Here is a 25,295-nt window from a genome sequence, read left to right on the forward strand (position 1 = left end):
TTAGACTTGCTAGTTAAAGATAAGTAACCGAGCGCCAATGTGAATGTTTTTTTCATTATCCGCTTACAATACGAAATCACAACATCTGTTCTTACTCCAAAAGCTCTGTACTCTTTTATTGGTCTCCAATTCATTGGTTTCTACATGTTCATGAGTGAATCATTGTAGAGGTGAACAGATGACCCGGGGAAGCAGATCTGTAAGCAGAGGGATCGGCAGGGCAGGTACGGGGACTAGTCAGAACCAAGGTGTTGTTCTGCCTGTAGACTCTGCACCAGCTGCAGCAGGACCTGGATAGGCTCCGTCAGGTCATGGTTTGGTATCATCTGGCTGGCCTGCAGGGCTGTGCTGCCAAATCCCAGTGCCTGGCACACAAACACATACGGAAACAAACGCAGCAGCTGCAGCTGTTAGACTCTCCGGGGAGAGTAAAGCTGACTTATATAATAATATCACTGAAAATTGGATTGCAACCTGGTCGGCTTAATTTATCCCACTTAACCCCTACGACAACCTGATGTGGTCGGTTGTGACACTGTAACAGCTAACAACCACGAGAAAACAAGGATATAAAAGCACTGATTTATGCTGTTGATAAAACCATGACCATATATGGAAACATGCCAGGCACAATGTGGAATTAGTTGAGTTTTGCAATGGCATCCGTGAAATTCCTGCAATTTGTAAACAGCTATGCATTGTGTGTGTGTTACTCAAGTGATTGTGTGAGAGTTTTACGTTATATCCACCCAGAGCTCTTACAGCAGTGACTACACAGAGTCCTGTGCATTCTTGTTGTTCTTTTTTTTTTACTTTGTAGTTCAATAAATCTCCTCTGATATGTAGTAAAGACAACTAGACTGAACAGCAGACTTGTGGCTTGGTGGAACAGAGGTTGAGAAAATTAAGTATAGTCACGGAGACTCTCTTTACACTCCTTTTCATGCATAATCTCTCCTCTATCAGCTAACTTTGTGTGTTGACTTTCAATTAACCAACCAGGTTCTGCACCGTTTCCTGAAGCCAATCACATTGCTGCTGTCAAACTTTTGAAATGTTCTCCTACTCTGCTACTGTCGGTTGTCATTTCAGCACAATCGGACCCCAGTCACCGTCACAGTCATGCTCATCCCCACCACCACCAGTGTGACTGCAGGGGGATTAGCCTTATCTGACCTCAGCATCACCACCCCTCTATTATCATACTTCAGGACCCAATCACCAAAGACTTTGCACTGTTTAAATTTGTATGCATGTGTAATAAATGATGGTTAAATTCAAATAAAGTATCTCCTGATTAAAATGTTACAGCCGACAACCCCCTCCATATTGATAACGGCGAGCAGACATTGAATATCACCGTGAGGATAAAAGATACAGTTCAATATGGTCCTCAGGGTTAGTTAGGTACCTTGGCACCGTCCTGTCATTGTGAGTCCTTGTCTTTATTCCTACAGCTGCCAATTTGCCACTCAAAGTTAGGGTAACTAACTGTGCTATGTTGCTTAACATTTTGACCTTGGAGAAAAGTCACCATTTTAAAAGAGTTTTGGAATTCTGTGGATGAAACACACAAAAAAACAACATACCACCAGTCTGTGTCTGTTTCTATGTTTGCTGGAGTGAAGCCACTGCACTTTGCCATAAGATCTTATCCAATCTTTCAATCTCCACCTAACCGAGACCCACTGAACTTAGACCCCAACAAGGTCACTGGGACAGGATGCCGTGTTTAATCAGTAGTCTGGACACACACACACACACACACACACACACACACACACACACACACACACAATCACACACACACAATCACACACACACACACACTTACACACTTTCTAAACTGTCGTGATGCACTATAGCTATGCTCATTCATCCTACATCTAAAGAGGTGCAGTTTTCACACACAAATAGCTTCCCAAGTATTAAAGAGACCGTAGGAAGCCAGAGATTCGAGATAGTCAAATCAACTCCTGCTAATTCCCACCTCATCTTTACGGCTTTACCAATTAGAGATAATCCCATGTAAGCACGGCCCTCCAAAGTGCGTGCATGAAGGGGAAATTAGGAACTGTGTCACTATGTCAAACCGAACCTTTAGTGCCACACCTCGTCAGGTGACTCACCTTTAGGTAGTCTCCTTCGAGGCACCACAGCATCGCCAGGCAGTGGGCCACCAGGGCAATCTGAGCGGAGTCTTTTCTGGAGCAGTTTTGCTCAAACTCCAAGATGGCTTTTAACATTTGCTGGGCTTCGTCTGATTGAAAGTCAAGAATAAAAACAAAGATGCATTTGTTCATTAGCTTTTACAGTATAGTATCTAAGAACACCTCATTAATTTAATAGTAATCAACATAAAATCATGGCTTGTCTGCATCTTCTGTATAGTTTGTTCAAGCTTTCACATCCACTTTTCCTTGGGAAACATCCCAGAAAGCCTTGGAAATTGCATGGCAGCTAACAGGCTTAGAATCATATGTAGGGCAGCAGCTGCGATAGAGAGTAGTGGTGCGGATGCTGCCCAGCCAGAGATGTGTCAGCACTGGTCTCTAGTCAGCCCTAAGCATGCTAGTGTAAATCTGGGGTTTAGCTTTCGGATTGCACCGCAAGACAGCTCAGATAAACACAGGCACTATTGACCTGGTTTTTTTAGCGATACACCAATGGAGATCCCTTCTGTTTAGCGAGTGGAGCTAATGGAGGATTGGTGATGTAATTGTATGATTCTTTCTGTTTTAATAGTGCGGGAGAATTGGATGGACAGACCAATCCTAAATGTGTGTATTTTTGTTTTTAAAGTGTGAATATTTAATGACAAGACGCACCAAAAGATTGTTCCAACACCATGTCAGGATTTTGGACATGGGCTTCGAGGAGTTTGGTCAAACGGCAGTGCCAAATTTCTGCCACCTACAATATGAACAATATAAGATAAGCCATGCCATACCTTAACAAAAACAGATTTGCCAAAATTGCCTTATGCCTCATCCCATCTGTTTTATTTTACCTCAGAGTACATGGAACGAGCAGTGGGCATGTCTCCCCGTTTGGCAAAAACATCTGCCATGAGAACGTAGCCACCACAGGTCACTGGACTATCCACACCATATACCTCACTGGCAAAGTATATCTGAAAAGAAATCGGAGGAATAGCTTTTTTACGCAGTATTATTATATAGAGTTTTCATATAGATTTCTAATGTTGGTGTGGCGTAGGCCTACATGAAACAAAAGTGCAAGAGTGCAGGAACTTGTGCAAAGTTATGGCTATAATTTTGCTTCTCACAATACAGATAGTAACTGAACAGTCGAAAATACTTATTGTACTCAACCCATTTCTGGTGAGTGAGTTACTTATGACACACACATCATTTGCAAAGTGAAACAGAGCTGCTTCCAGGTTTCCAGTCGCTGTATGGAGGCGGCCCAAGCTCCTGTGCAGCTGGTGGTGGACTGAGTGTTCTGAGCTCTTTAGCCCCGTCCACTCTGCCTGTGACAGAAGCTCCGCTACCTGGGAGAAATTACTCAAACCTGGAAAGTACAAATACACACACATTAAATATCATATTGGGGAAGGAGAAAGAAGACAATTTTTATCCAAGAAACCATTTTGTGCTCTTTCCTCACCCATGTTGGCCTCTGCCAGTAGCAGATAGGCAGGGATCATTTGGACCGCACTGGGGCCATAGATGTCTTTGGAATAGCGCAGGCACAACTGGGCGGCAGGCAGAGCCTCCTCGTGTTTCCCCTCAGAGAGCTTGCTGTGAGCCACCGACCTACAAATCTCAATCAGCTCCAACTAAACCAAACCAAAACCAAAATACTCATCAGGTTGTTTTTACCGTTCATTAATTTGCGGGAGTAAAGCACTCTTTTTACTGACAGCAATCACAGGAGTATTCCATATAAGCTTGAATATCACGATTGTAACATCCAGACATTGATGGTACTGAAGATGGTACCAAGAAGCAAAACTTTTTTTTGTATTTTCTTGCGCCTGTGTCAGTCACAGCATGACAAACTCCTGCTCGGATAAAAGACTCAAAAAGGTAGAACTGAGACTAAAAAAGTGTTGAGTGCAGGAACGTCCTTTCTATTCTTCCTCCTCGTCAACTAAAACCTTGCTATTCCTCTACCCTTATCTTTTCTGTACTTTATGACATTTTCACACAGTAAAGTACTAGCGAAAATCCAAAGTTTTTGTGTTTCACCATTACTGTTTCCTGAGATGCTGTTTTGTTGTTGTTGTTGTTGTTGTTGTTGTTATTCAACAGGTAATTCTACCATTTCATTTATAATCCAGGTTTGGATTTTGCATTTTGATAAAATAATATTTTGATAGCTAAAACTAAAAAACTGGAAGCGAAACACAAGGCTTTTTGAAAAGATATGATGGAATCGGAGACAGACTTATAAAATAAATAAAAAAGTCCTGGAGACTGGAGTTTTTAGACTCTATGTTATTCTTTGGATTTTCCTTGACAGTGAGAAACGTAAACTAGACTCAGACTCAACACAAGATGTCTGTGTGTGTGCGCATGTGTTCCCAATGCATCGCAGAGATCCTCACCTTTTTAAGCTCTGTTTCATTGTGGCCATCCTGCCGCAGGCTAATGAGTGTTGAGGTGCGAATGGGAACAAGCAACTGACAAATTCTCTCATGGATTCCCACCCAGTCTGCCTGCTGGTGCTCTGCATTACTGAGGAAAACAAAAGATGTGTTATAAATGACTGCAACTTCAAGTCAAGTTTTTCCCTAACTGACTCCTTCCCTCAAGTCAAGTCAAAATTATTCAATGCCTGATGACATAAATCGCAAATTTGCCTCGAGAGGCTTATTGCCTCAGTTTCCCTCAACTCAACAACCTTGGATGCATAGTCAAACCTCCCCTGTAGACGCAATGAAGGTGATTCTGGCTCAGCAATCCGACTATTGAAGAATAACCTGTTCTGCTATGATCTGAACTACTATCTAAGTGTACTAAGTGGACTTTTTCTATCAGTTGGTTTGATCTGATATGCTAACATTTTCAAAGCAGAGTCTCTATCCTGTTTAGAGAACATAATCTGAGTGCAAAGGGCATGCTAAATTGTATGCCATTACATAACTGGTCTGTAATTTTGTTCATCTGGCTCTCCTCTCCGACACACTTCGGTGGAAACTGTCTTGGTTTTCCTTGCATTTTTTTTTTTCCACAGAAGAGCATGTGTGTGCGTGTCATTGTATTTATGTTTCTGGCCTTAAGACAGAGGCAGCAATCTAGCCGTGACCTCCCATCAACATTATGTGAGTGCACAGACACACACAAATAATGGGGTCTTCTCAGGTCTTGGGACAAGTCTCGAGTAAACCAGCAGCCTGATATTATATAGCTCATTATTTGAGCCAAAGCAACCCGTTACAAAGACATACACTTTATGTTGCTCAAACAAAGAACACTAGCTCTTAACTAGCAAAGCTATTGTATTTGCTTAAGTTCTTATAAATACTCAGGTTTTTCCCCATTTATGCCTTGTTTTGAGGTATAACATGTAGGTTATAATGTTTAATACAACACCAGAAATGTGCCAGGTGTGCAGTTCATTTTGATGGATGAGAGGGAAGCGAGCACAATACGTGTCTTAAAGTGTAAGCTCCTCTAAGGAGTCTGGGTATCATCCCTTCACATAAATCCCTACAGGGAGGGACTTCACCACGTGCTCCTCCTTACTCCCCATGCAGCGCCAATAAGGGTTTCACAAGCACCATCTTATGCTCTGTAATTGACTCTGGAGAGATGCCCACCTATGCCAAACGGCGTTGTTGATTCTTTCATTTGAAGAAAAAAAGTTTGACGTGAACAGAATTGAAATGATCAAACAGACGGGATTATCGGGATTCCAGTCACGTGAACAAAAAAATACGGTTTTAGTAATTGTATTTCCAGCTGTTCCTCTTCCTCCTGACGACACTGTCACGTGATCGTTCTTCACGCAGACGTGTTACGTGCGTGGTGTTTGTGCCCTGAAACAACGTGGCCAACACTGCCCCCTAACGTCCACACCACAGACATGTTTTTTTCAGCAGGCGCACACAAAAAAGAATACAGCACGAGTTACCTTGTGGTACTTTAAAAGGAATGCCCTGACAAACTAACCCGACGGTCACGAACAGCCTAACCCGAATTTAGCTTACCAGTAGAAGGTGACCCGACACCCGTCGCATTGCAGGCGCGCCGCTCCTTGACAAAGTTCACACGACGCGTCCTTTCCTTTGGGCAGGGCGAGAGGAATCACCTCTGAGGCCGTCTCACAAGCATGAGCCTCGGCTTGCATTGTCACAAGTCAGCCGGCTTTGAGTGGGGCAGCAAGCGCCCAGCGTTATGCTAGTTGTTCAACAGGAGTAGCTAATGAAGCTAATGCCAACTGTTGGGGAAACTCAGTTTACGGTCGCTATGGCAACTGTTCTCTTTCTACGTTACTAAAGGTAGCAGACACGTGCGCGCGCACAGACACAGTAAACAATGTAGTCTACATCTAGCAGATATGAAGGAGGATACATGTTGTTAATATGATAAAATAATGTCGAATTTACAGCTTTATTTGGTATCACATATGCATTTTATGTATTATCAAAAATGAAATGAACTGCAAATGCTGTAGATGACACCACACATTTTTTTTCTTTGTGTGATATTTATTTAAAGCAGCTACTGAATATATTCTGATTTCTTAATAGCTTTACATACAAAATATATACATTTCAGCTTGCTCTATGGTATAGTGAAATTAAAAGTAATTTAAATGCCTAATAAGACTTGAAGCACTATGCACAATACTGCTGTGGTATTTACCTTCCTTGATTAACAGGACAACAGTGGATAACAAAACATCCTATAGTACACATCTTAAAAAACAAGGGACACATTATATATCAGATTGATATTGAGGATTCAATGTTTGCTAAAGAGAAAACTAATATACACAGAGGTTATAACAACATTATTAAATCAACCAAAGTGAGCAATGATCATGGCATCCTACAAAAAACATTTTTGACTAAGTCATTTTATTTATTTTTCCCATAAAAAAAACAAAAATCTAAAAATAGTAGTTGTTGTAGTTGTTTTACTTTTTCTGTCATTCTTTCTTACGCAAGTGGATGTATATGACCCCACTACACAGCAACAAGGGGACACACACCCAGGCCAGGATGAAGCAGTAGCCAAAGTGTCCGGATGTCAGTTCTCTAGAGTCCTGAAGGATTTCCTTTTTGTGTAATGTGTAAATGAGAGCTGCAGAAAAGGCGGACAGTCCTAGAAAAAAAGAACCAAATAGATGTTGTTTTTAGGAGCAGAATACGTGGAAGTTTGTAAATGTCACAGAAAAAATAATATCTGCAAGCAACGCAAAATCGGTGGACGTTTTTGTGTGACTTATTCATATAGACTTAAAAAAAGAGAGGCATACTTAAATGCAGTTTGCCATAACAGGCAAATTTGTGATCATAATGAGCCTCAGATGTATACCTTATCCACCATATTACAAAGGTTTAAACCTATTTAGCCATCACAAAAAGTAATCTAATAATGAGCCTCAGATGTATACCTTATCCACCATATTACAAAGGTTTAAACCTATTTAGCCATCACAAAAAGTAATCTAAAGATACAGCCACTACTCAAGGATTATACCATGATATGAATTAATCTAAACCTAAAATGTATGGGCAAAAAATGTAGCGTATTTGCTAAATCAGAGCAAGTTTTAGCCTTTTGAAATGGTATCATCATACTAAAAGATGTCCGCGGGACATTGTTTCACTCCACTGTTACCTGCAAATACTTGACACAGGCCAGTGAAGTAGAAGAGTCCACCCTTAGACATGGTGAATAGTTGACCCAGGAACACCAAAAAGGACACAGAGGAGAAGACCACTGAGAGAACCATCAGGACCTGCACTGCCTTAAGCCAATCTGAGAAAAGGAAAATATTCGACATCTAAAAAACTGTCTTATTTCTAAGAAATTACCTTTGGGAGGGAAACGTTAAAGATAATTTATAATACATTGTCGCTCACCAGTTTCTTTGGAGGATGCACACAACCAGGTTCCTGTGAAGTTGTCAAACCTGCAGTTGTACCATAGGTCAGAGTTCTCCATGCCATCCCACACCCACCAGGACTTTAAAGAGAGACGAGACATGATACATACAGCTGGATAAGTTGCACATAAAGCTGAATATGTTGTGTATGGTTAGTTGCTGTAATATGACTACTACCTTCTCCATAGTTGCAATGAACATAATTGCCAGTGTGATGAGATGCAGCAGGGTCACAAACATGAGCAGGTATGCCATTTTCAACCTTCCGCCAAAAACAAACACAAAAATTTAAATGTAGGCTTCCTGTGCAACTGCATCCAACATAACTGTGAGCAAGGAAATCCATGCGACCAATTTAATATGTTTGCAGGTTCCACAGTGAAAATCAGTGTGAAGGAACGTTCTTGTTTTTGCCTTGACACATAAAATGGAAAATCTGAGTAGCTGAACAGAGTATAGTCTGTTATGTAAGACCACGCTTCCAAACAGAGTGCAATGAGTTATTTCTGAAACCCCTCTTTGACTGGACTGTGTGTCGCCATCGTACAGCAAACCACAGAGAACTTGGGAGGGACTTGAAATCCAAACGGTACCAAAATATTTACACAATTAATCCACTTCTGAATGGCTGGTTTTTAAATTGGGTAGAGGGTATACAGTCTGTAATTGAACTTACATTTGGATTTAATTAAAGCTGAAAATTATAGTTTGAGGAAAGCCTGTGACTTAACAAAGCTATTTGAAATTCCACATATACAGTAAGCCTAGTGCATAAATGAATGCTTAAGAGGCTACCAAAGCTGTAGCGACAATAATTTCAGTTCACAATAAGGAGAAATGCAGCAAAAGAGAAAAAAGACGAGGAATAAAAGAGAGAAATAAGAACTAGTAGATCTTTATCTGTAGGAGAGGTCCATTTAGGTGGGCGGTGGTCACAATACAGTCAAATGATGTCGTTACACTAGATTTCATCCATCACATGAAAGTCAATGAAAGGTAAACATGAAGGAAAAATGGGTTAAAAACAAATCGTTATAAAACATTTTTGGTGTAAGAATCACATAAAAATCCACTCATGTCACAGATTGAATAAGTAACATACTTTTTTTTCTGTGGCAGTATTAATTAAAAAAGTTATGGTACACAAAATGTGTGACAGTAAAACATATGTCTTTTGACGGCAAGACTTTCTTGCTTCCTGTTACTTTCAGAACTAGTGATTTTAGAAGATGTGAAGAATCACTATAACGATTGTTTTACAATCAACTGGAACCGGATTTAACAAGGTGTTTACTAAAATCATATGAAAAGCCGAGCGTCCATCTACTTACCCTGGGTATTGCTTGTCTTTCAGAGTCAGGTCTCAGGAGCTGCGTAGCAGCAGCTTCACCACTCTACAACGGTTTGTCCCTCTTGGTGGTCCTACCCTTTCCAGCCATACCACACCCCCTATTTTTTCAGTCACTTAATCCAAACTTTCCAAGAACGCCCATTTCCTCTGTGCAGAACAGAGCTCTCTTTTACTGTGCGTTGTAATTGCTCAGGTCAACATCACCCTCAAAAAAGACTCAAATGGGACCCACCCATGGGCAATGGAAGCACATAAAACCACAGGGAAAAGTCTCCTCTGTAAACAGTCCACTTGGCAAGTTTTTTGGCATGATGATCATTCCACCATATCACGTCCTTTCATGAGTTCAGTCGTGGTAGGGCATATATGAAAAATAAACACATAGCTTCAACATAACATATTTCTACATAATGAGTATTGAGAGTGCACACTGAAAACATCTGGGTGTGGGAGACCATGTACACATGCCTGAGTTAATGTGCTAAAGCCAGTAAAGGCCACAGCAAAACAACAAATCATGAGGTTTCAACTATACTATACATTTTCATCTATGTTAAAAAGGAAAAAGTTAAAGGGAATCATGTACTTTAAAATCTTTATGTGAACGCTATTATCCCTCCAGTGAGTCTAAATTTCATATTGCTTACCTGTAAATGCTTCTGCTGGAATAATTGTGAGATTAATAAAATATCTATCTAAATAACGTCTAAAAAGTATTAGTTGATTGGAACTAAAATCATGACAACATTTATTACACGAACATTCTAATGTTTCCCTTCCCCGTAGAAAAAGACTGACGTTTATTCGTCGCCCCCTGGTGTTCACACACACACACACACACACACACACACACACACACACACACACACACACACACACACACACACACACACACACACACACACACACACACACACACACACACACACTCACACACACACACGAATTTATAAGGCTCTATGAGCATGCTTCATCAAAAGCGATGCCAATTAACTGTCACTAAGAACAGTGGATAACGCATGATATTGATCAAGATTTATCTCTTTTGGATTACTCCCTGAGTGCCAAAGACGAAACCATTTTTGAAGATTGTTTCATTCCCATAAACTGGTCCAGGCAGAAGGTACAGGCAAGACCCGGATCATCACTATCCCGGTAAGAAATCGTTAGTGTTTAGACTCGCGCGAAATTGCAAAACTGTCATGTACAACGACAATATTGCAGGAATATTTATTTATAAATAAATACTTGGTTGCTTGCAACTTTTTCCGATTGACCGACCACCCTTTGCATCATTCCAATGGTACGGTCCGTTGCCTAGGCGCTAGTAGAAGCCAATTCCCTTCGCCACGCCTGTCCTCCTCCGCTTGGCTTTCTGACCCCGTGTACATGTTGAAAGGTGAGTACAACCAGACAAGTTGCTCACTCAGGTTCCTCCACCGCAGTAAACAAGTTAACGGTTTGAAGCAGGAGCCCTCAGTCATGTCAACGACACGCTCCCCCGTCGCTGCCGAGCGGTCACTCGAGAAAGTCATGGCGACCGTCAGCGAGCTCGCGCTCGGTGGACGTAAACTACACTAACGGTAACTTAGAAACAAACTTCACTAGTTAATCTCGCCGGGTTGCTGGTGATTATGGGCGTCGGTCGCGGTTATTTAGCAGCCTCCTCTAGCAAAACGTGGTCAGGACGTTAGTTCACAACGGCTCTCTGACAAGTGAGCGCGCGGCCAAAAGGAATGCAAGTGGCTGTTGTTCGACACAAACCCTCCTTTGCTCCTCCTCGTCAGACATTTTGGGAAGAATGGTTCGCTGGAAAGCAAACGTGTTTTAACTGTACATGAGGGGGGCGGTGCTTACTGCGGCGACGCTGTGCACGTCTACAAGAAAGTAACGTTACTGGTAGGAGAAAAGATTATGTCGCGAAATGCAACGCTCCCGACTGCACACGCAAGCTTCGATGATGGAGACGTTGCCTATGTTGCTGTGCGGTTGTTGGATTCCTCCTGCTTGCATGCAGCAGTAGTTAAAGCGCATAGCTAATCATCTCGAAGCTTTGCATAGCCTCAAGTGATGCAATACAACTGTTAAACTAAAGTGTGCCTGTCTGAACTGAGACATTGCCTCCTCTCTAAACGTGTGGCTGCAAGCCTCAAACTGCTGAAAAGCATTACAAAGTTGTTCATGTTTTGCAGGGGAACCCGAGGACAAGAGACGCTGTCATGGATGGATTGGGACAACAATGGAAGTGATGAAGTTTGAAGAGTTGCTGTTCTTTGCAGGATCAATGCAAACTGCCTTGTGTTCAAGGGGATACCATGTATATGTATAGGCTTAAGTGTTGTTTGGGATCAGAACTTTCACTTTTAAGGAACAAGTTCGTCATTCACAGATGCTGCTTCATCAAAGTTAATGTCTGACCATGGATCATGAAGAGGTAACATTCATAGCTGTTCATTTGCTTACAGATAAACAAGCAGCAGTCACTGTAGCTTTGTTCCCGTGTTTGACACCAAACCTTATGTGATTGTACTTGTGTTGATTTATGACATTTTCACAACTTGTGACACCGTTTGTCAATTTAACAATAATAAGTTACTGTAAAAAGGAAAGATACAAAAGTGGCTGTTGCAGGGAACACATGTTGCACCTACATACAACGTTCAGTCCATACAGATGGTGATTGTAGTTGATGTCTGCTCCTCAAGCCACTTGTTCCAAAAATGCAAGATCATATGTCAGCTTCTGGGATGTTTAAGTACAGGCACATGAGACCTGATACATAGCAATGTGTTGCATGTCGTTGGGAACAGTGACCGCTCAAAGAGTAGTTTGAATGCTGCATGGGGGGTATGCTCGGGTTACAAGCCCTACAAAGTATAGTATTGAATTCAGCAACAGGTGTTTTGTGCTGACATGCCACTTTGATGTTGTGATGTCCTCCTCCTGTGTATTACACACACAGGGTCATCTTTCAGTTAGACTGACCCCCTTGATGTTGAACTATTTTGTTCATGCTATTGCTTACAGGGTAATTTGCTGGATAATTGTTCAGCACATGTAAGTAATTCACAAGTTAAAGTATGACTGTTTAGCTCATTGTGCTGCAGTTGTAATAGCGTGTCACATATTGAAAAGCAACCTGTGGCAGTATACAACAACATGAAGTATAAAAGTTAAGGAAATTTGTTTTGTAGTTTGAAATTGTATCAGCCTTTAGCTTAATGCCACTTGAGTTGAAGTTTATTATGCACATACACTTACATGCAGGCTACTCAATACCTCTCATTCACTGGCGAGCCTTGTTTGTGGATGCTTATTGATTTACCACAGTACTGAGAGGGATTCCATTTATTTTTATAACATTTTTAAAGCTGCAGGTTAACAAAACAGTTCAACACTTATGTGATAAATATGATATCTGGTCACGAAACATTCAGCTCCTCCTCTGGGTTCTCAGGCAAAAACAGAGCTGGACCAGATTTCTATGCGGCTTCAGGAGGATGGCTTGCCTCCAGAGGCCAGTATGGAGGAGCGGCAGCGCCACCTGTGGCGGCAGCTGCTTGCAAGGGAGGCAAAGCTTCAGTCAGCCACTCAGGAGCTGCAAACCTTACATAACCAGCAAGCCAGTGAAATGAAGGAGGTGAGCATTTTGCTTTACTTTTAAGTTGTTTTAGTTTACCCACTGTACCACTGCCAATTAGGTCAAGTCTTCTTGACCTAATTGTGTGTGATGGACAGCTCCCAAGCTTCCTGTCGAACATACATTTCTAATATTACAGGACATGCTCGATCAGTCCCTGTTAGCAGATTGTTTTTTGTCTTTTTGTCTGTCAGGTGGAAAACTATGTTGCACATGTTCGGGGGCTGCTGGAAGAGCGAGAGTGTCGTAATTCAGATGAGAAAGACAATGAACACTTGCGACAAGAGCTTCACCAGATCAGACAACACAAAGGTAAATTCAATGTAAATATAGTACAACGTTGGTATTCTTTTCTTTTGAGATGTTGCCTGGCCTAGCTCTCCAGAGCGCCTCAGCAGGATATTTCAAACACATCATAGATTTACAAATTCTCAAATTGTTTTTTGCTATCTAAGTTTGAATTTTTGCTTGTGTTTATGTGAACTTTTCTGCCATCTAGCAAACTTGTTCACTATTTACTTGTTTTTCTGTCTTGTCTCCAATGTTATTTCACAGTCCTGTTGGACAAACCTCTGACCAGTGAAAACATCCTTTATTCCAGAGAGTCAGAGCAAGGAGCTGGCGGAGCTGGCGGAACTGTTGGCTCAGGGAGACCTCGGGGACATGGGCTTGAGCAGCCCGAGTGAGCAGGTGGCTTACTTGCTGGTTGAGAGGGCCACACTTCTGGAGAGGCTGGAGGCTGCTGAGAGGAGACTGGAAAGTCAGAGCCTCACTGTCAACTTTAGGGAAGTCCACCACCAGGTAAAGGACTGACCTACCTATAGTAGTGTCATCAGAACTCTTCAGTTTCATTAGAATATCAAATTTTAAAAGAAAACGAACCACACACAAAAGTACATTTTAAATGTTTTAACACCTCATATAGGATTTACAGTAGTGTGGTTAATTTTCATCATTTCAACTGTACATGATTTTCCAGTGAAAGGGCATAGCCTGTACAATTTTAAACAAAGAATGTACAGTTTTTATAGTTTTGAATGTAATAGTGAATATTTAAGGCAGAGATCTTATAAACGTGGCGAAGTGAGTCTGTCTTTCGGTGACTCTTGCTTAGGAGCGTATTCACCACACGATCGGGGAAGAGCTCAGTCAGCAGAGGGAGGATATGCAGAAAACCATAGATAACCTGAAGAAGGTGAGGTGACAGTCACTGTGCTTTGACTGTGTTACAGGTCTGTATAACTTTAGGTTGAATTAAATATGTAAAGAAAAGCTCATTATTGACAGGGATACAGCATGGTATATAGTGTCTGTTGTCATTCTGCACACATGGGTCTCTCCTCTCAGCAGTGTTCATCTCAGAGTCCATGGAAGAAGCTCTTTGGGCTGCGCAGGTCCGGTCAAAGCAAACACAATATCACCCCTGTAGGTTTCCACCTCGCAGCATATCGTAACTAAGTAACTAACACTGATGTTGTGATAAAAAGGGAGTCGCAGGCTTGTTGCAAATTGTTACTATTTTTTAAAATACATTCCACGCTGACAATGTGCTTTGACATCTGCATGACCATGTGATGCAGACGACATTGCTTGTCCACATCTGTGAATGTCATTTTTTAACAACTGATGAGTGCTCGGAATGGGTGGAACAGTAATGGCATGTCATGGGTAACAGCATGTGTACTTTTGTCCCACTGGCCTTTCTGTGCAGGAGAATGTTTAAATATAATAACTCATTGCCCTCACTCCTTTCCAGGCCTGTGGCGAAGGGGAATCTCAACCTCTGAATGCATGTTTCTTACAACAGCATGCTGGGACACTTGCATCTCCAGTCTAACTGCCAATCTTCTTTCCTGTTGCATCCCTCCCACTCTAACCATCCATGCTTCGTCCTTTTACATCAGGCTCACGGTGTGCTGATTTCCCAGGAGCGAAATGAGCGCCAGCGGCTTGAGCAGGACCTTGAAGAGGCGTCTAGGAGGCTGGCAATGGCTCATCAGGATATTCGCAGACTCACCAACGAGCTGGATGCTGCCAAAAACCACAACCTGGAACAAAGTGGTATGTTGCTTGACTTACAGTATTTATCCATCAAATAATTGTGAGTCTGGGTTAGGTATTGATGCAATGTTTCTAAAGACAACACAATAAAGTTGTATTTAGTTTTGCACATTTTGAAAGAAATATACAGACGCTCAAATGAGCCCAAGTCTCTGGTCTACCGAGCTCGCTACCGCCAACCTTTTAAAACCCTCTTATCTCTATATAAGGTAGCTTAAATTTCTTGCCCGACACGTATGCCAATATTATTTTCCATTATATTTCCAAAATTAACCACATAATTTTCTCAGTTTTAAATATGTAATGTGGAACTGGCGTGTTCTAGACATTTGCAGGACTTCATTCACAACATGTTATTAAAAAAATAAATGTTATAAAAGTGATGCATGAGAAGAACGCATATTTTTGGCTTTATGGAATACAAAAATATGCTTTTAATCTCAGGATCTGAGCTTCAAGGAACGGTCCAAGAAGTAGAGACCCTGAGGAAGGAAGTGGACAAACTGAAACACTGTGGTGAGACAGACTTGGGTGTGAACTTAAAAACTGCCATTCAGTGTGTGACGTTAACGCCAGCCGCATTGTTTGAAGATTTTATTTGACTATTCTAAAATTCTGGTGGGTTGAAGAGTTAAGGTTTGATAATATTTGGATAATAATGTTGTGTTTATAGTTTGGAAAAGGAAAATATATAATGCTTCAACAAGTTTTTTAAATTTTTTTCTATTTTGGTTAATTTATTTATTTAATATATGTATTCTTTTAAAAGTAATTCACTTTGATATGGGTTACTAGTAGAAACCCTACCTGATTAGGAGTTAGATTTACTTATTATTACTTCAATACTGTATATTTCTCTGCATTGGATTGCACACTTGAAAAGGGTTTATTATATTATTCCTTTATATATTCATATTAGTCTGGAAAATTGTTTTTGATTATGTTGGTGTCCGTTTCCCCATACTACTGCAAACTGCATTTGTCAGTCATGCTTAATGCTGTCGCTTTGCAGACTGAATAAGCACATCTTTAAACAACTCTTTTAACAAATTGATCACCTACTCTTTATAGCCATGAGTGTTATTATCACAGTGTAGTGAACTCGGCTTGGACATAATTCACTATGGTCTCGTGGGATGGCTGACGATACGGGTGACTTAAGGGCAGGTATCGTAGCCATGGTAACGGATGGGTGTTGAGAGGTTAAAAGTGAATGACTTCATACCGTATATGTGCAACATTGTAAAATATGCAAATATAGTTTAAAAAGGCAAAACAAGATGAAAACCAAAATATTTCATGTCTTAGATATTCCTGGTCATGCTTTTGGTTGTCTTTTGTTTTTACAGATATGATAAAGCTGCAGCGAGCCAAAGAGCAAAATGACACACTAGATGTTGAGAACACAGCTCTGAGGGAGAGAATCTGCAATTTAGAGACCGAAAAGAAAAAAATCCTTGACCAAGTTGGTATTTTATTTTTCTCTTTGTCTTTTTTTAATTAAAAAAGTATATTGCTTTTGCAGCAGTTTGGCATTGTTTGTGTTGCTTTGGTCTAGTTGGCAATAAAAGACGCAGCCCAAGATGTTCTACTCAAAGAGGATCAAAAGGACAAATGCATGAGCAGCGGACAACAAAACTATCTGCCTGGCTCTTCAACCCAAGACAAGGATTACATTCACAAACGGTAAGTCCATTTATTGCATCAGATAAAATCAGAAAATAACTTTTTTCCCACAGCAGGCAAACAGCGAGTTGTTACAGCATGATAGTGGTTGATCGTGGTATACATGAATGCTGACATTCTTTAAGACGATCCCACCTGCTTGTTCCGACTTAAATCATCATCGTTCTCTGTCAGGTGTCGTGAGGCGGCAGAAGACAAGCTTATACAGATGAGGGAGCTGCAACGGCAACTCCAGAGGCTACGCAAGGAACAGGTAGAGCTGGAGGAGAGGAATGAGGAACTCGAGGCTCTGCTAGGGGAGGCCCAGAATGCCAGCAAGTCGGAAAGGCATCGCCATGATGGAGAACTCGAGGGACTACACAGGAGGGTAATGAGCACTGCTGAAAAAAAAACATTTTCTTAACCGAACAAAGGATTGGTGGATTATTTACTAGAAGTAAATTAAAAACCTTTCACCTGGTATGTTGAATGAAGCCAGTGTCTCAGACATCATTAATGGCAGTCCTTGACTATAAGGACTCGTACAGTATAATTTAGTATGTAACCTGTCTTGGAAACGGTCATCCTCCGAATGGCTGAGTAATAATCGTAACTGGTCAATGGCAGATCAAAGGCCTGGAGGCAGAGTTGAAGAAGCCGGAGGCCCATGAAAAAATGTTGAAGAATGGCGAGGAGGTCAAAACTACTGAGTCCTACTTACAATTGGTAAGACATTACTCACTTTTGAACATCATATATATTTGTTATATATATTGTATATGTTTATTCTGTGCTCATTTCACAGTAATTTGTTTACACCGCAAGAGCACTACAGCTTGTGATGAGGACACATATTTGAATATAGTATCAGGTGTAATATGGTGCTTAAAATGTAAACTAAAGTTAGTTATTTTTAATAGTTTTTTTGGCAATATAAGCAGTAATAGACAGTACAATAAATGCCATTTAGACGGGTATACTGGTAGTCATCCATGAAATGTTTTATCTCAGGTTTCACTAAAAATATATAATTTTGACTCAAATAGAAACTGGTTTTCCGTCAAATTCTAATACTATTCTCTCAGATTAAAATGCAGAGAAAGTTGAATGTGAAAAAAGAGAAATAACCTTAAACATCGACAGCCTGCAGATTCTATGACTCAGTGCAGCCTATAAATACTTTGTGTACTTGACACCATGTATGAAGCACCTGAGGGACAGCAGCCATGAGAGACTGGCTCATCTCGAGGCTCGTCTTACTCAGGAGAAAGACTGGAGGAAACAGCTGGAAGTAGACCTCAATGCTGCCCAGGCCGCCCTCAAAAAAGACAAAGAGGTAAAAAAACAAACAAAAAAAACACACATAATCAATGCTTTGTCTGGCAGAAAGCAATAACTCCATAGCTATACAAATATGTGAAATTATATTTTCAGTTTAGGAGATTTAATCCTTAAGTAAAATATTAGAGTTATACACCACACAGATACGTTTATAAAAACCCTCATTCTCTCCACTAAAGGCTTTGCAGATAGGTGAGCGAGAGCTGAAGAAACTGAGACTTGAGGTCAACAGCCTCCAGACAGAATGCCAACAAGGGAAAACACTCATCAAGAGCCTAACCCAAGTCAAGGGCGAAAAAGCAGTTCTGGAGGAAAAGGTTTGTTGATTCACAAGTATGCCCGCTCCTTTTTTATAAATAAATAAAAATTGAACTTGACAACATTTAAATATGTCAACGTGAATTTACAGCACGTATCAATTTCACCATTACGCCATTGAGATGAGTTTCTACTACTTTCCTGTCTTTGCTTCTCTGCCTGACAGGTAGCCCAGATGGAGCGGGCCCGCAGCCGGCTGGAGAACGAGTTGGAAGGCTACAAGGACAATAGCCAAACCCAGGAGAACAAGAGGGAGGACCGGCTGCAGGTTGACCAGCTGCAGGAGCAGGCTGACCGACTAATTACTCAGCTCAGCAGCCTCCAGACAACCCACAATGCTTTGAGGTGGTTGCAGTTCAGAGTTCACTGTCCACAGTTGTATTTTTTTTAATAGATCAGGGTGATTAGTGATAGCACCACTGCAATTGGTACTTCTATCATGCATCGTAGCCAGTCCTATCCTGTGACTGGCCATGATACACTTTATCTTACTTGTTTCGCATAACTTTGCATATGTTCCAGGGATGAGATGGTTTCAGAGCGACTGCAGACTGCCGAGCTCCAGGGCAAGCTCAGCTCTAGTGTCCAGGAAAAGCTGACCGCTGAGGGGCAAAGAGAGAGACTGGAGCTTGAGATACAGTGCCTCAAAGAGCAGCTCAAGTGGCATCAAGAGCAACTCTCCTCAACAAAGGAAGCACTCACGATCAACCAGAAGCCTGAACAGCACACAGCTCATATAAAATCTAGACTTAGTCCAGTAGAGAGGATAAAAAGTGACTGTCAGGTAATAATAATTATATACATTTAAAGTATGCTTTATGTGCATTTCAAAACAAATTTACAAAGTGTTTGACATGGTTGAACCGGGATAAAAACATTTCAGAACAAAAATCTGGCAAATAAACAAGTAAGACAAGTGTTGAAGATAAAATGGTATGCTAAAATTATGCAAATACTTTTTAATTTTTTTTTTCACTATAAGTAAGGGAAGTCAATGCCAATGATTCTGAAAGCCTCAGACACTCATGCAGGTAGTTCCAGAGCTGAGGGTCCGGACAGGTAACCAGTGAAGAGAGGCTAAAACCAGGCTGATATGATCTTGTGTTCTAGTATTTGTTAAACCAGAACAGCTGTGTTTTGTATCAGCTGGAGGTAACTGGACTACAAAATCATCTAGTAAGACTGATCGTTGTTTAGAAGCTCAGCAATCAGGCTAACGGTTTAGAGTAGAGAGGATGTCCTTCAACAATATCCTTCAACATTGCAGCCCTGGCTTAACGTGCTGCTGTTCGTGTGTATGTCCTTGAGTAAGGCACTAGTGCCTAGTTTGGGTACTGAAGCTGATACTAACCTTTGACCTGCTTGTAGAGGAAGCCGAGCAGAGAAGGAATTTCCTCTGCCAGAATCATGCATTATTAATACCGTATACGTGTGTATTTTCTAAGTGTCTTTCATGTGTGAAGCAGGAGCTAAATGATCTGCATAGCATGCTGGGGCAGGAGTGGCAGCTGGCCTCTCAACACCAACTGGCCCTGCAAGCTCAGGTCAATGAAGCTCAGGCTCGCATAATGGTATGCATGATCATAAGTTTATTAGTCTCTTTGTATTGCTTTACTTTGGCCTAGGCAGCAGCGATTTGAATATTTCTGGCATTCTTCCTCTCCAATATTAACAATAAATAAAAACTCGAGATCAAAATTTCAGTGTCAAGCTTTTTACAGAATTTAACTTTTCATTAATTTAGATCTAGGGCTTTTCACAGAAGCCACAATAACAGCTTAATTAAACACCCATCAACATTTCCCTTTTCAGTCCCAGCACTCTGTACTGATCCAGAAAGAAGAGGAGGCTAAACTAATGAAGCAAGACCTGCAGAGGGCCCAGAGCCTGTTCACCTCGGCAGAGCGAGAGCTGCGCTACGAGAAGGAGAAAAACATGGACCTGAAGAGACATAACACCCTCCTGGACAATGAAAAACTCAAAGTTGGTATTTAATTATAGCACAGTTGGAATTTCCTGAATGCCTCTGACATTTATTACATAATCATCATCTTAATCGCTCTCTTTGTTATGTCACTGTAAAAAACTACCATGAGTAAATGTGAAACTGTAACTTAGTTGGTGTTCAGCGTCTGTTTAGTGCTCCTTCTTTGTGGTTTCACATGCTTCCTTCAGCTTTCTGCAGAGCTGAAGCAGGTCCAGACCAAGCTCGTCCAGGTGGAGCACAGCCTCCACACTCAGGCTGCTGAGTGCGAACGTCAGCAGCAGAAGATTAAGGAACTGGAGTTGGAACTGGCACGCAACTCAAACCGCAGCACCACTACCAGTCTGCAGGAGGACCTGCAGGCCGAGAGGGCGCGGCTCATTGCTGCTGACAAGAAGGTCGGCCCTTTCATCTCATCTGGTGGTCTTTTACAAATCCCAACTAGTTTGGTTGGTTAACCCATATTAATAGGGCTCTTTGGTAACCAGCTTTGCAACGCTGGTTAAAAACTCTATCTCCCTGGTCAGGCTTCTACAAATGGCCAATTTGAATATATATTTTCATACACATTATTACATACAAAGCACGCAGTATAAATTATGTGACCTAATTTGCCCTTGAGTTTTAATAAAATGTATCCCTATCTTAATCTTAATGAGTGTGCAAAAGAAACAGTTGCCACTTGTGAAGATTCCATGGGGCATTTTGTAGAAATATAGGGAGTACAATGTGTTGTGCTTCACTTGGCATCGCTCTTTCTCAGCATTATAGACTATTTGTGTCAAACACCTTCAGGAAATCCAGGAATACTGTGGAAATGGTGGGTGTTTGGTAGCTCATGTTATTGGTTTGTCACACTAAGTGAAGCCTTTGGCTCTGTTGCAATGACAGGTGTTGGAGCTGCAGCTGCATCTTAAGAGTGCCCAGCACCAGCTGCGCGTCGAGGAAGCCCGGGCCGGAGAAAGCAGCCGCCTGGAGAGGGACAGCAGGGATCTGTCTGACACCTTGTCGACTCTGAGAGCCCAGCAGCATGGGGAACAAATCACCAGGTTACACAAATTACAGTGCTGCTGACGCTGCCCAGTTTGACTTTGTCCCAACGGCAGTAATGGTGCCAATACAAACATTGCAAGGCACCCTTTTTGTTGGTAATCCTTGTGTCCATCTTTTCTTGGATTTGGATCTCAGGAAGCTGTTGAAGCAGCGTGAGGAGGAGCTGCAGCAGCAGGTGCGCTCCCTGAGGCTGAAAGAGGCCTCCATGACCAGGACCCATGCAGAGCTCAGCCACCGTGCTCAGCAGTTGGACACCCGTCTGGCCATCCTGGAGGCTGAGCTTATCAAGGCCAGAGAGGAGGTAAGGTATACTGTGTACTGTGTACAGTACTGTGTACTGTGTACAGTACTGTGTACTGTGTACAGTACTGTGTACTGTGTACAGTACTGTGTACTGTGTACAGTACTGTGTACTGTGCTCCTCAGATGTCGTTGGTACTGAAATGTTTTTGGACACCAGTCTTAATGTTTCACTTCATTTAAAAAACGTGGATCAAACGTAACAATGTGTGTTCAATGTAGCCTGTACTCAACTTTTCAATGTCGGATTCAAATATTTTAGTCAGTATCTGCAACCCAGTGAATTCCCACGTGGGATATAATATTTTTTATAATGTTTTAATATGCTATCAAAAGTTTTTCAAATCTGCTTGTCTTTTCGCTTTTTCGTGTGTGTCTGTGTGTATTTATATCTATATTTATATATATGATTCCCGCAGGGAAGAGACAGCCAGAAGTCAAACCACAGACTGCAAGAGGACTTGATGGCCAGTCAGCTGGAGTGTGACAGACAGCACGGGGAGCTGCAGCAGGTTCTCCTCCAACTGGACACACACATCAGGTTAGACACCCACACAGGCATAAATACTTGTATTTACATTGAAATAAAATTAACTCTGGCAACCATGTATTTTATGATCAGCTGATCAGCTATAACAAAGTTATAGCTTAATCCGTAATATTTATTTACTTTGAAGTAGTTTTCTTCCCTGATGTCAATTGCTTCGGCTCCTCAAACCAGAAAGTACAATGAAAAGCAGAGTCATCACAAGATCAAGCTGCGTCATGCCAAGCAGGTGTATCTCAAGGAGACTGCCCAGAGGGATCGCCTCATCCAGAAACTGGAGAACGACCTGGTGATGGCCTCCAGCCTCTCGCACAAGGTCACACACAAATAACACAGAACGCTGTCTGACTTTCCACAAAATACCCCAGAGAAATCTTTTCTCAAGTATCCCTGTTTTTTCCAGGAGAAGGACAGGATCCATACAGTGACGGAGGAAAATGAAAAGCTTTTGGAGGAAAAAAGGGAACTGTTGCGGAAGATGAGCGAGGCGGAGGAAATGGGCAGCAAAGGCATGAGGACCGCCTCCACTGTCCAGCACAGGTATCTTAATAAATCTTTTTACACGCATACATTCTGCTGTTTCTTTTGAGGTAGAAAAAGAAACGTTATGATTGGATTTCAGAACGTGTGTTAACTTGACTAAATTGTTTTATTGGTCCAGTTATTTGGGACCCTTCTCAACCAAGACTTTAAAGATTATTGTCAAGGAAAACTACTGCAGCAAAAGCCAAAGATTCATGGGTTTCATTATCCTAAAGTTTTTCTGGATGCACCACAAAAAAGACGCTTTTCATTGTCCACCAAAACTGTCATTAACCCACCTATGTGCTGCTGAGGACATGTACGCCACATTGGGTGAATTGTTTTTGTGATTAAGTGTGAACACTAATCTGTGTTCAAGGGTCAACGTCTTAGAAATGGAAAACGGACAACTTCAGGATCGAACCCTGAAGCTCTCCAACCAAGTCAGTTCCTTAGAGCGAGCCCTGAGGAAAGTCCAATCATTCTACTGCCTGGAGGTACACACCATACACATCTTTATGTCTTAATGCAACATAACGCACAACATTCTTAGGTTTTATGTATTCTTTTGAAATGCTTTACATCATGGCTGAAGCGGCCGGGTGACGTGTGGCTTCTTTTATTGTAAATATAAATAAAGATGTCATGTGTTTTGATCATAATTGGTGCAAATGCCCAACAGAATGTCAAGAAAGCGCTCCCCTCTGAAAGTCTCTGTGATGGCTTCCTGCATACATCCACGCAGAGGTAAAGTGGTTTTGAGACAACCAATTGTCCACTTTTATGATTTTTTGATTGACAATTGTAATTTGTGCTGTAGCCTAATTTATGTGGTTGGAGGAACAAATGTAATAGACTTAGAATAATGTAATAGAATTCTTCAAAGAATTCTTCACTTCATTTTCTCCTTATATCACACATTTTAGAGGTTTACATATTCTGTAGGTTTATGTGCATTTTCTGCCAATTCTCGCTACGTCTGTGTTGCCAGTCTGACGCCAGGTTCGGTTGACCCACTCGACATCCTTGATGCAATCCGCCACGTGAAGGTGTCCGAGTGCGCGGTGCTGGACGACACTCGATCGTATGTCTCCACACACCAAGCCTCAGAGCAGAGCTACCTGAATCTCACCTCGCCATTCAACCCAGACACCAAAGGCACAGAGGGGAGCTCTTGTACCGGTGACCAGGTATGAGCGGTGGTGGGTTTGGGCCGCTTTGTTGCCTGTGTATTCAACAGCGAGCTACCAGCGGGGATTGTGCTCTAGGAGTCAATGCCTTGTGTTGTACAAAAGCATCAGGCACTTCCACCAGAGACCAAAGAAGAAAAAAATGATGAAAATATATGGAATAATAAATAATCCTTGTTATAAGGCAGTAATAATGAAATGGGAGCTTCCACTGCAGTTGTGCTCAGGGTGATATATCTTTTGTACTGAAAGGCTGATTGTTGTGCGGCTTTTATCCAGATTGAGAATTAACATTTGCTGGACTTTGTTTAAAAAATACAAGTGTACAATTTTTTGACTTAGGTAAAAGAAAGCCGAAAGTGATGGAAGATTTGATTAGGAAGCTAAACACGTGGCTCATCCTTGTCGCTCACCTGTGTGCATATGTCTAGGACGAAGGCCAGTTGTTGTATCGCATAGAAGAGGAAAGATTATCATATTTTAATAATTTAAAAGGTACAAGATTAGACAAGAGTTGGGCGAGACTCGTTTAACCTGAGCACTTTATAAGACGTTTTACTTGTGTTTACATTTAAGGAAATTGTAGCAGTGGAATATAACAGTATGTCAATAGTACATGTTGTTTTCAGTTGAATTTAATCCTGGCAGTGTTTTCAATGAGGTAAAAAATGCCAATGATGTTGTATGTCTATGGTTTTACTGTGTCAAAAATGTTCACACATTTGACTCTTACCATACAGTATATAACGTTGAGATTGTGGACACACTTGCCTATTGCGTGTGAAGTGTAGCCACTCCAGTATCTACAATTTGCCTCTTCCTTTGGAGTTTAAAAACAGCCAAAATGTCAGAAAATGCCTCACAATTCCAGGAGTTGTTTTTTTGTCTATTTCCACAATTTTAATAATTGGTAAACCTCAATAGTTTCATCGAGGGACGCTCATTCAGAAAATTCTTTTACACTTTTTTACGAAGGGACGTGTGCGACATGGGAATTAAATACACATGAACTGTTACTGTTTTGTGTAAATTATAGTATTGTACAGTGTAGAATGCATTGTCTATTTCGTCTACAATGTGCCTGAAATGATAAAGTGTTTCACTTTATCCTGCTGCTGTGTAAACACGTCAAATAACAAACGCCTATTTGCAACAGACATGTAAACCGAGATCTAACAGACAAAAAACTTTGACCTTTGTTGCATCCTTGTAAATACATTTTTAAACAAATATTTTTA

The 25,295-nt window shown here is 41.3% G+C and overlaps 3 protein-coding genes across 10 annotated transcripts; 1 reads left to right on the plus strand and 2 right to left on the minus strand.

The window, feature by feature from the left end:
- Positions 1-88: 88 nt before the first annotated feature.
- zmynd12 (zinc finger, MYND-type containing 12) lies at positions 89-6,434 on the minus strand. The gene is made up of 8 exons (XM_068597879.1): positions 6,179-6,434; positions 4,574-4,703; positions 3,631-3,802; positions 3,371-3,534; positions 3,011-3,133; positions 2,829-2,913; positions 2,130-2,260; positions 89-365 (listed from the first exon to the last, which is right to left on the minus strand). Exons 1-8 carry the CDS (start codon positions 6,316-6,318, stop codon positions 234-236), a joined length of 1,077 nt encoding a protein of 358 aa, XP_068453980.1. The 5' UTR covers positions 6,319-6,434; the 3' UTR covers positions 89-233.
- Positions 6,435-6,678: 244 nt separating this feature from the next.
- On the minus strand, positions 6,679-9,978 carry LOC137800622 (epithelial membrane protein 3-like). Of its 2 annotated transcripts, XM_068597889.1 has the most exons (5): positions 9,417-9,978; positions 8,263-8,347; positions 8,063-8,165; positions 7,818-7,958; positions 6,679-7,298 (listed from the first exon to the last, which is right to left on the minus strand). In XM_068597889.1, the coding sequence occupies exons 2-5, from the start codon at positions 8,338-8,340 to the stop codon at positions 7,123-7,125; spliced, it is 498 nt and encodes a 165-aa protein (XP_068453990.1). In that variant the 5' UTR covers positions 8,341-8,347; positions 9,417-9,978; the 3' UTR covers positions 6,679-7,122. The 2 variants fall into 2 exon arrangements, with proteins under 2 accessions (XP_068453990.1, XP_068453991.1); XM_068597890.1 differs by lacking the exon at positions 9,417-9,978 and having other exon boundaries at positions 8,263-9,402.
- Positions 9,979-10,750: 772 nt separating this feature from the next.
- On the plus strand, positions 10,751-25,282 carry ccdc30 (coiled-coil domain containing 30). 7 transcript variants are annotated; one of them, XM_068597926.1, is made up of 27 exons: positions 10,751-10,835; positions 11,629-11,870; positions 12,894-13,076; positions 13,271-13,388; positions 13,678-13,877; positions 14,191-14,271; positions 14,981-15,137; positions 15,582-15,653; positions 16,487-16,602; positions 16,696-16,823; positions 16,998-17,190; positions 17,430-17,528; positions 18,010-18,138; positions 18,323-18,460; positions 18,628-18,806; positions 18,984-19,245; positions 19,907-20,032; positions 20,274-20,444; positions 20,637-20,843; positions 21,337-21,494; positions 21,634-21,799; positions 22,218-22,339; positions 22,520-22,661; positions 22,749-22,885; positions 23,247-23,364; positions 23,550-23,614; positions 23,859-25,281. In XM_068597926.1, exons 2-27 carry the CDS (start codon positions 11,856-11,858, stop codon positions 24,061-24,063), a joined length of 3,687 nt encoding a protein of 1,228 aa, XP_068454027.1. In that variant the 5' UTR covers positions 10,751-10,835; positions 11,629-11,855; the 3' UTR covers positions 24,064-25,281. The 7 variants fall into 7 exon arrangements, with proteins under 7 accessions (XP_068454027.1, XP_068454029.1, XP_068454030.1 ...); XM_068597928.1 differs by having other exon boundaries at positions 10,758-10,835; positions 19,925-20,032; XM_068597929.1 differs by having other exon boundaries at positions 10,758-10,835; positions 19,928-20,032.
- The last annotated feature ends 13 nt before the right edge of the window (positions 25,283-25,295 follow it).

Source organism: Clinocottus analis, unplaced genomic scaffold, assembly GCF_023055335.1.
Source record: "Clinocottus analis isolate CAN_PGR_092001 unplaced genomic scaffold, fCliAna1.0.p SCAF_4, whole genome shotgun sequence".
NCBI classification, from domain to species: Eukaryota; Metazoa; Chordata; class Actinopteri; order Perciformes; family Cottidae; genus Clinocottus; species Clinocottus analis.

What these genes read in the sequence shown, in the direction of transcription:
- zmynd12 (XM_068597879.1), bottom strand. Translation starts at nt 6,318, where the DNA reads ATGCAAGCCGAGGCTCATGCTTGTGAGACGGCCTCAGAGGTGATTCCT. An exon ending in TGTTTCACTTTGCAAATGAT is followed by an intron (nt 3,134 to 3,370) that starts GTGTGTGTCATA and finishes ATTTCTTTTCAG; the next exon opens with ATATACTTTGCCAGTGAGGT. An exon ending in GGTGTTGGAACAATCTTTTG is followed by an intron (nt 2,261 to 2,828) that starts GTGCGTCTTGTC and finishes ACTTTCAATCAG; the next exon opens with ACGAAGCCCAGCAAATGTTA.
- LOC137800622 (XM_068597889.1), bottom strand. Translation starts at nt 8,340, where the DNA reads ATGGCATACCTGCTCATGTTTGTGACCCTGCTGCATCTCATCACACTG. An exon ending in TCATTGCAACTATGGAGAAG is followed by an intron (nt 8,166 to 8,262) that starts GTAGTAGTCATA and finishes CTCTCTTTAAAG; the next exon opens with TCCTGGTGGGTGTGGGATGG. An exon ending in CCTGTGTCAAGTATTTGCAG is followed by an intron (nt 7,299 to 7,817) that starts GTAACAGTGGAG and finishes CTTTTTTTCTAG; the next exon opens with GACTGTCCGCCTTTTCTGCA.
- ccdc30 (XM_068597926.1), top strand. An exon ending in AATCATTCTACTGCCTGGAG is followed by an intron (nt 23,365 to 23,549) that starts GTACACACCATA and finishes AATGCCCAACAG; the next exon opens with AATGTCAAGAAAGCGCTCCC. An exon ending in CTGCATACATCCACGCAGAG is followed by an intron (nt 23,615 to 23,858) that starts GTAAAGTGGTTT and finishes CTGTGTTGCCAG; the next exon opens with TCTGACGCCAGGTTCGGTTG.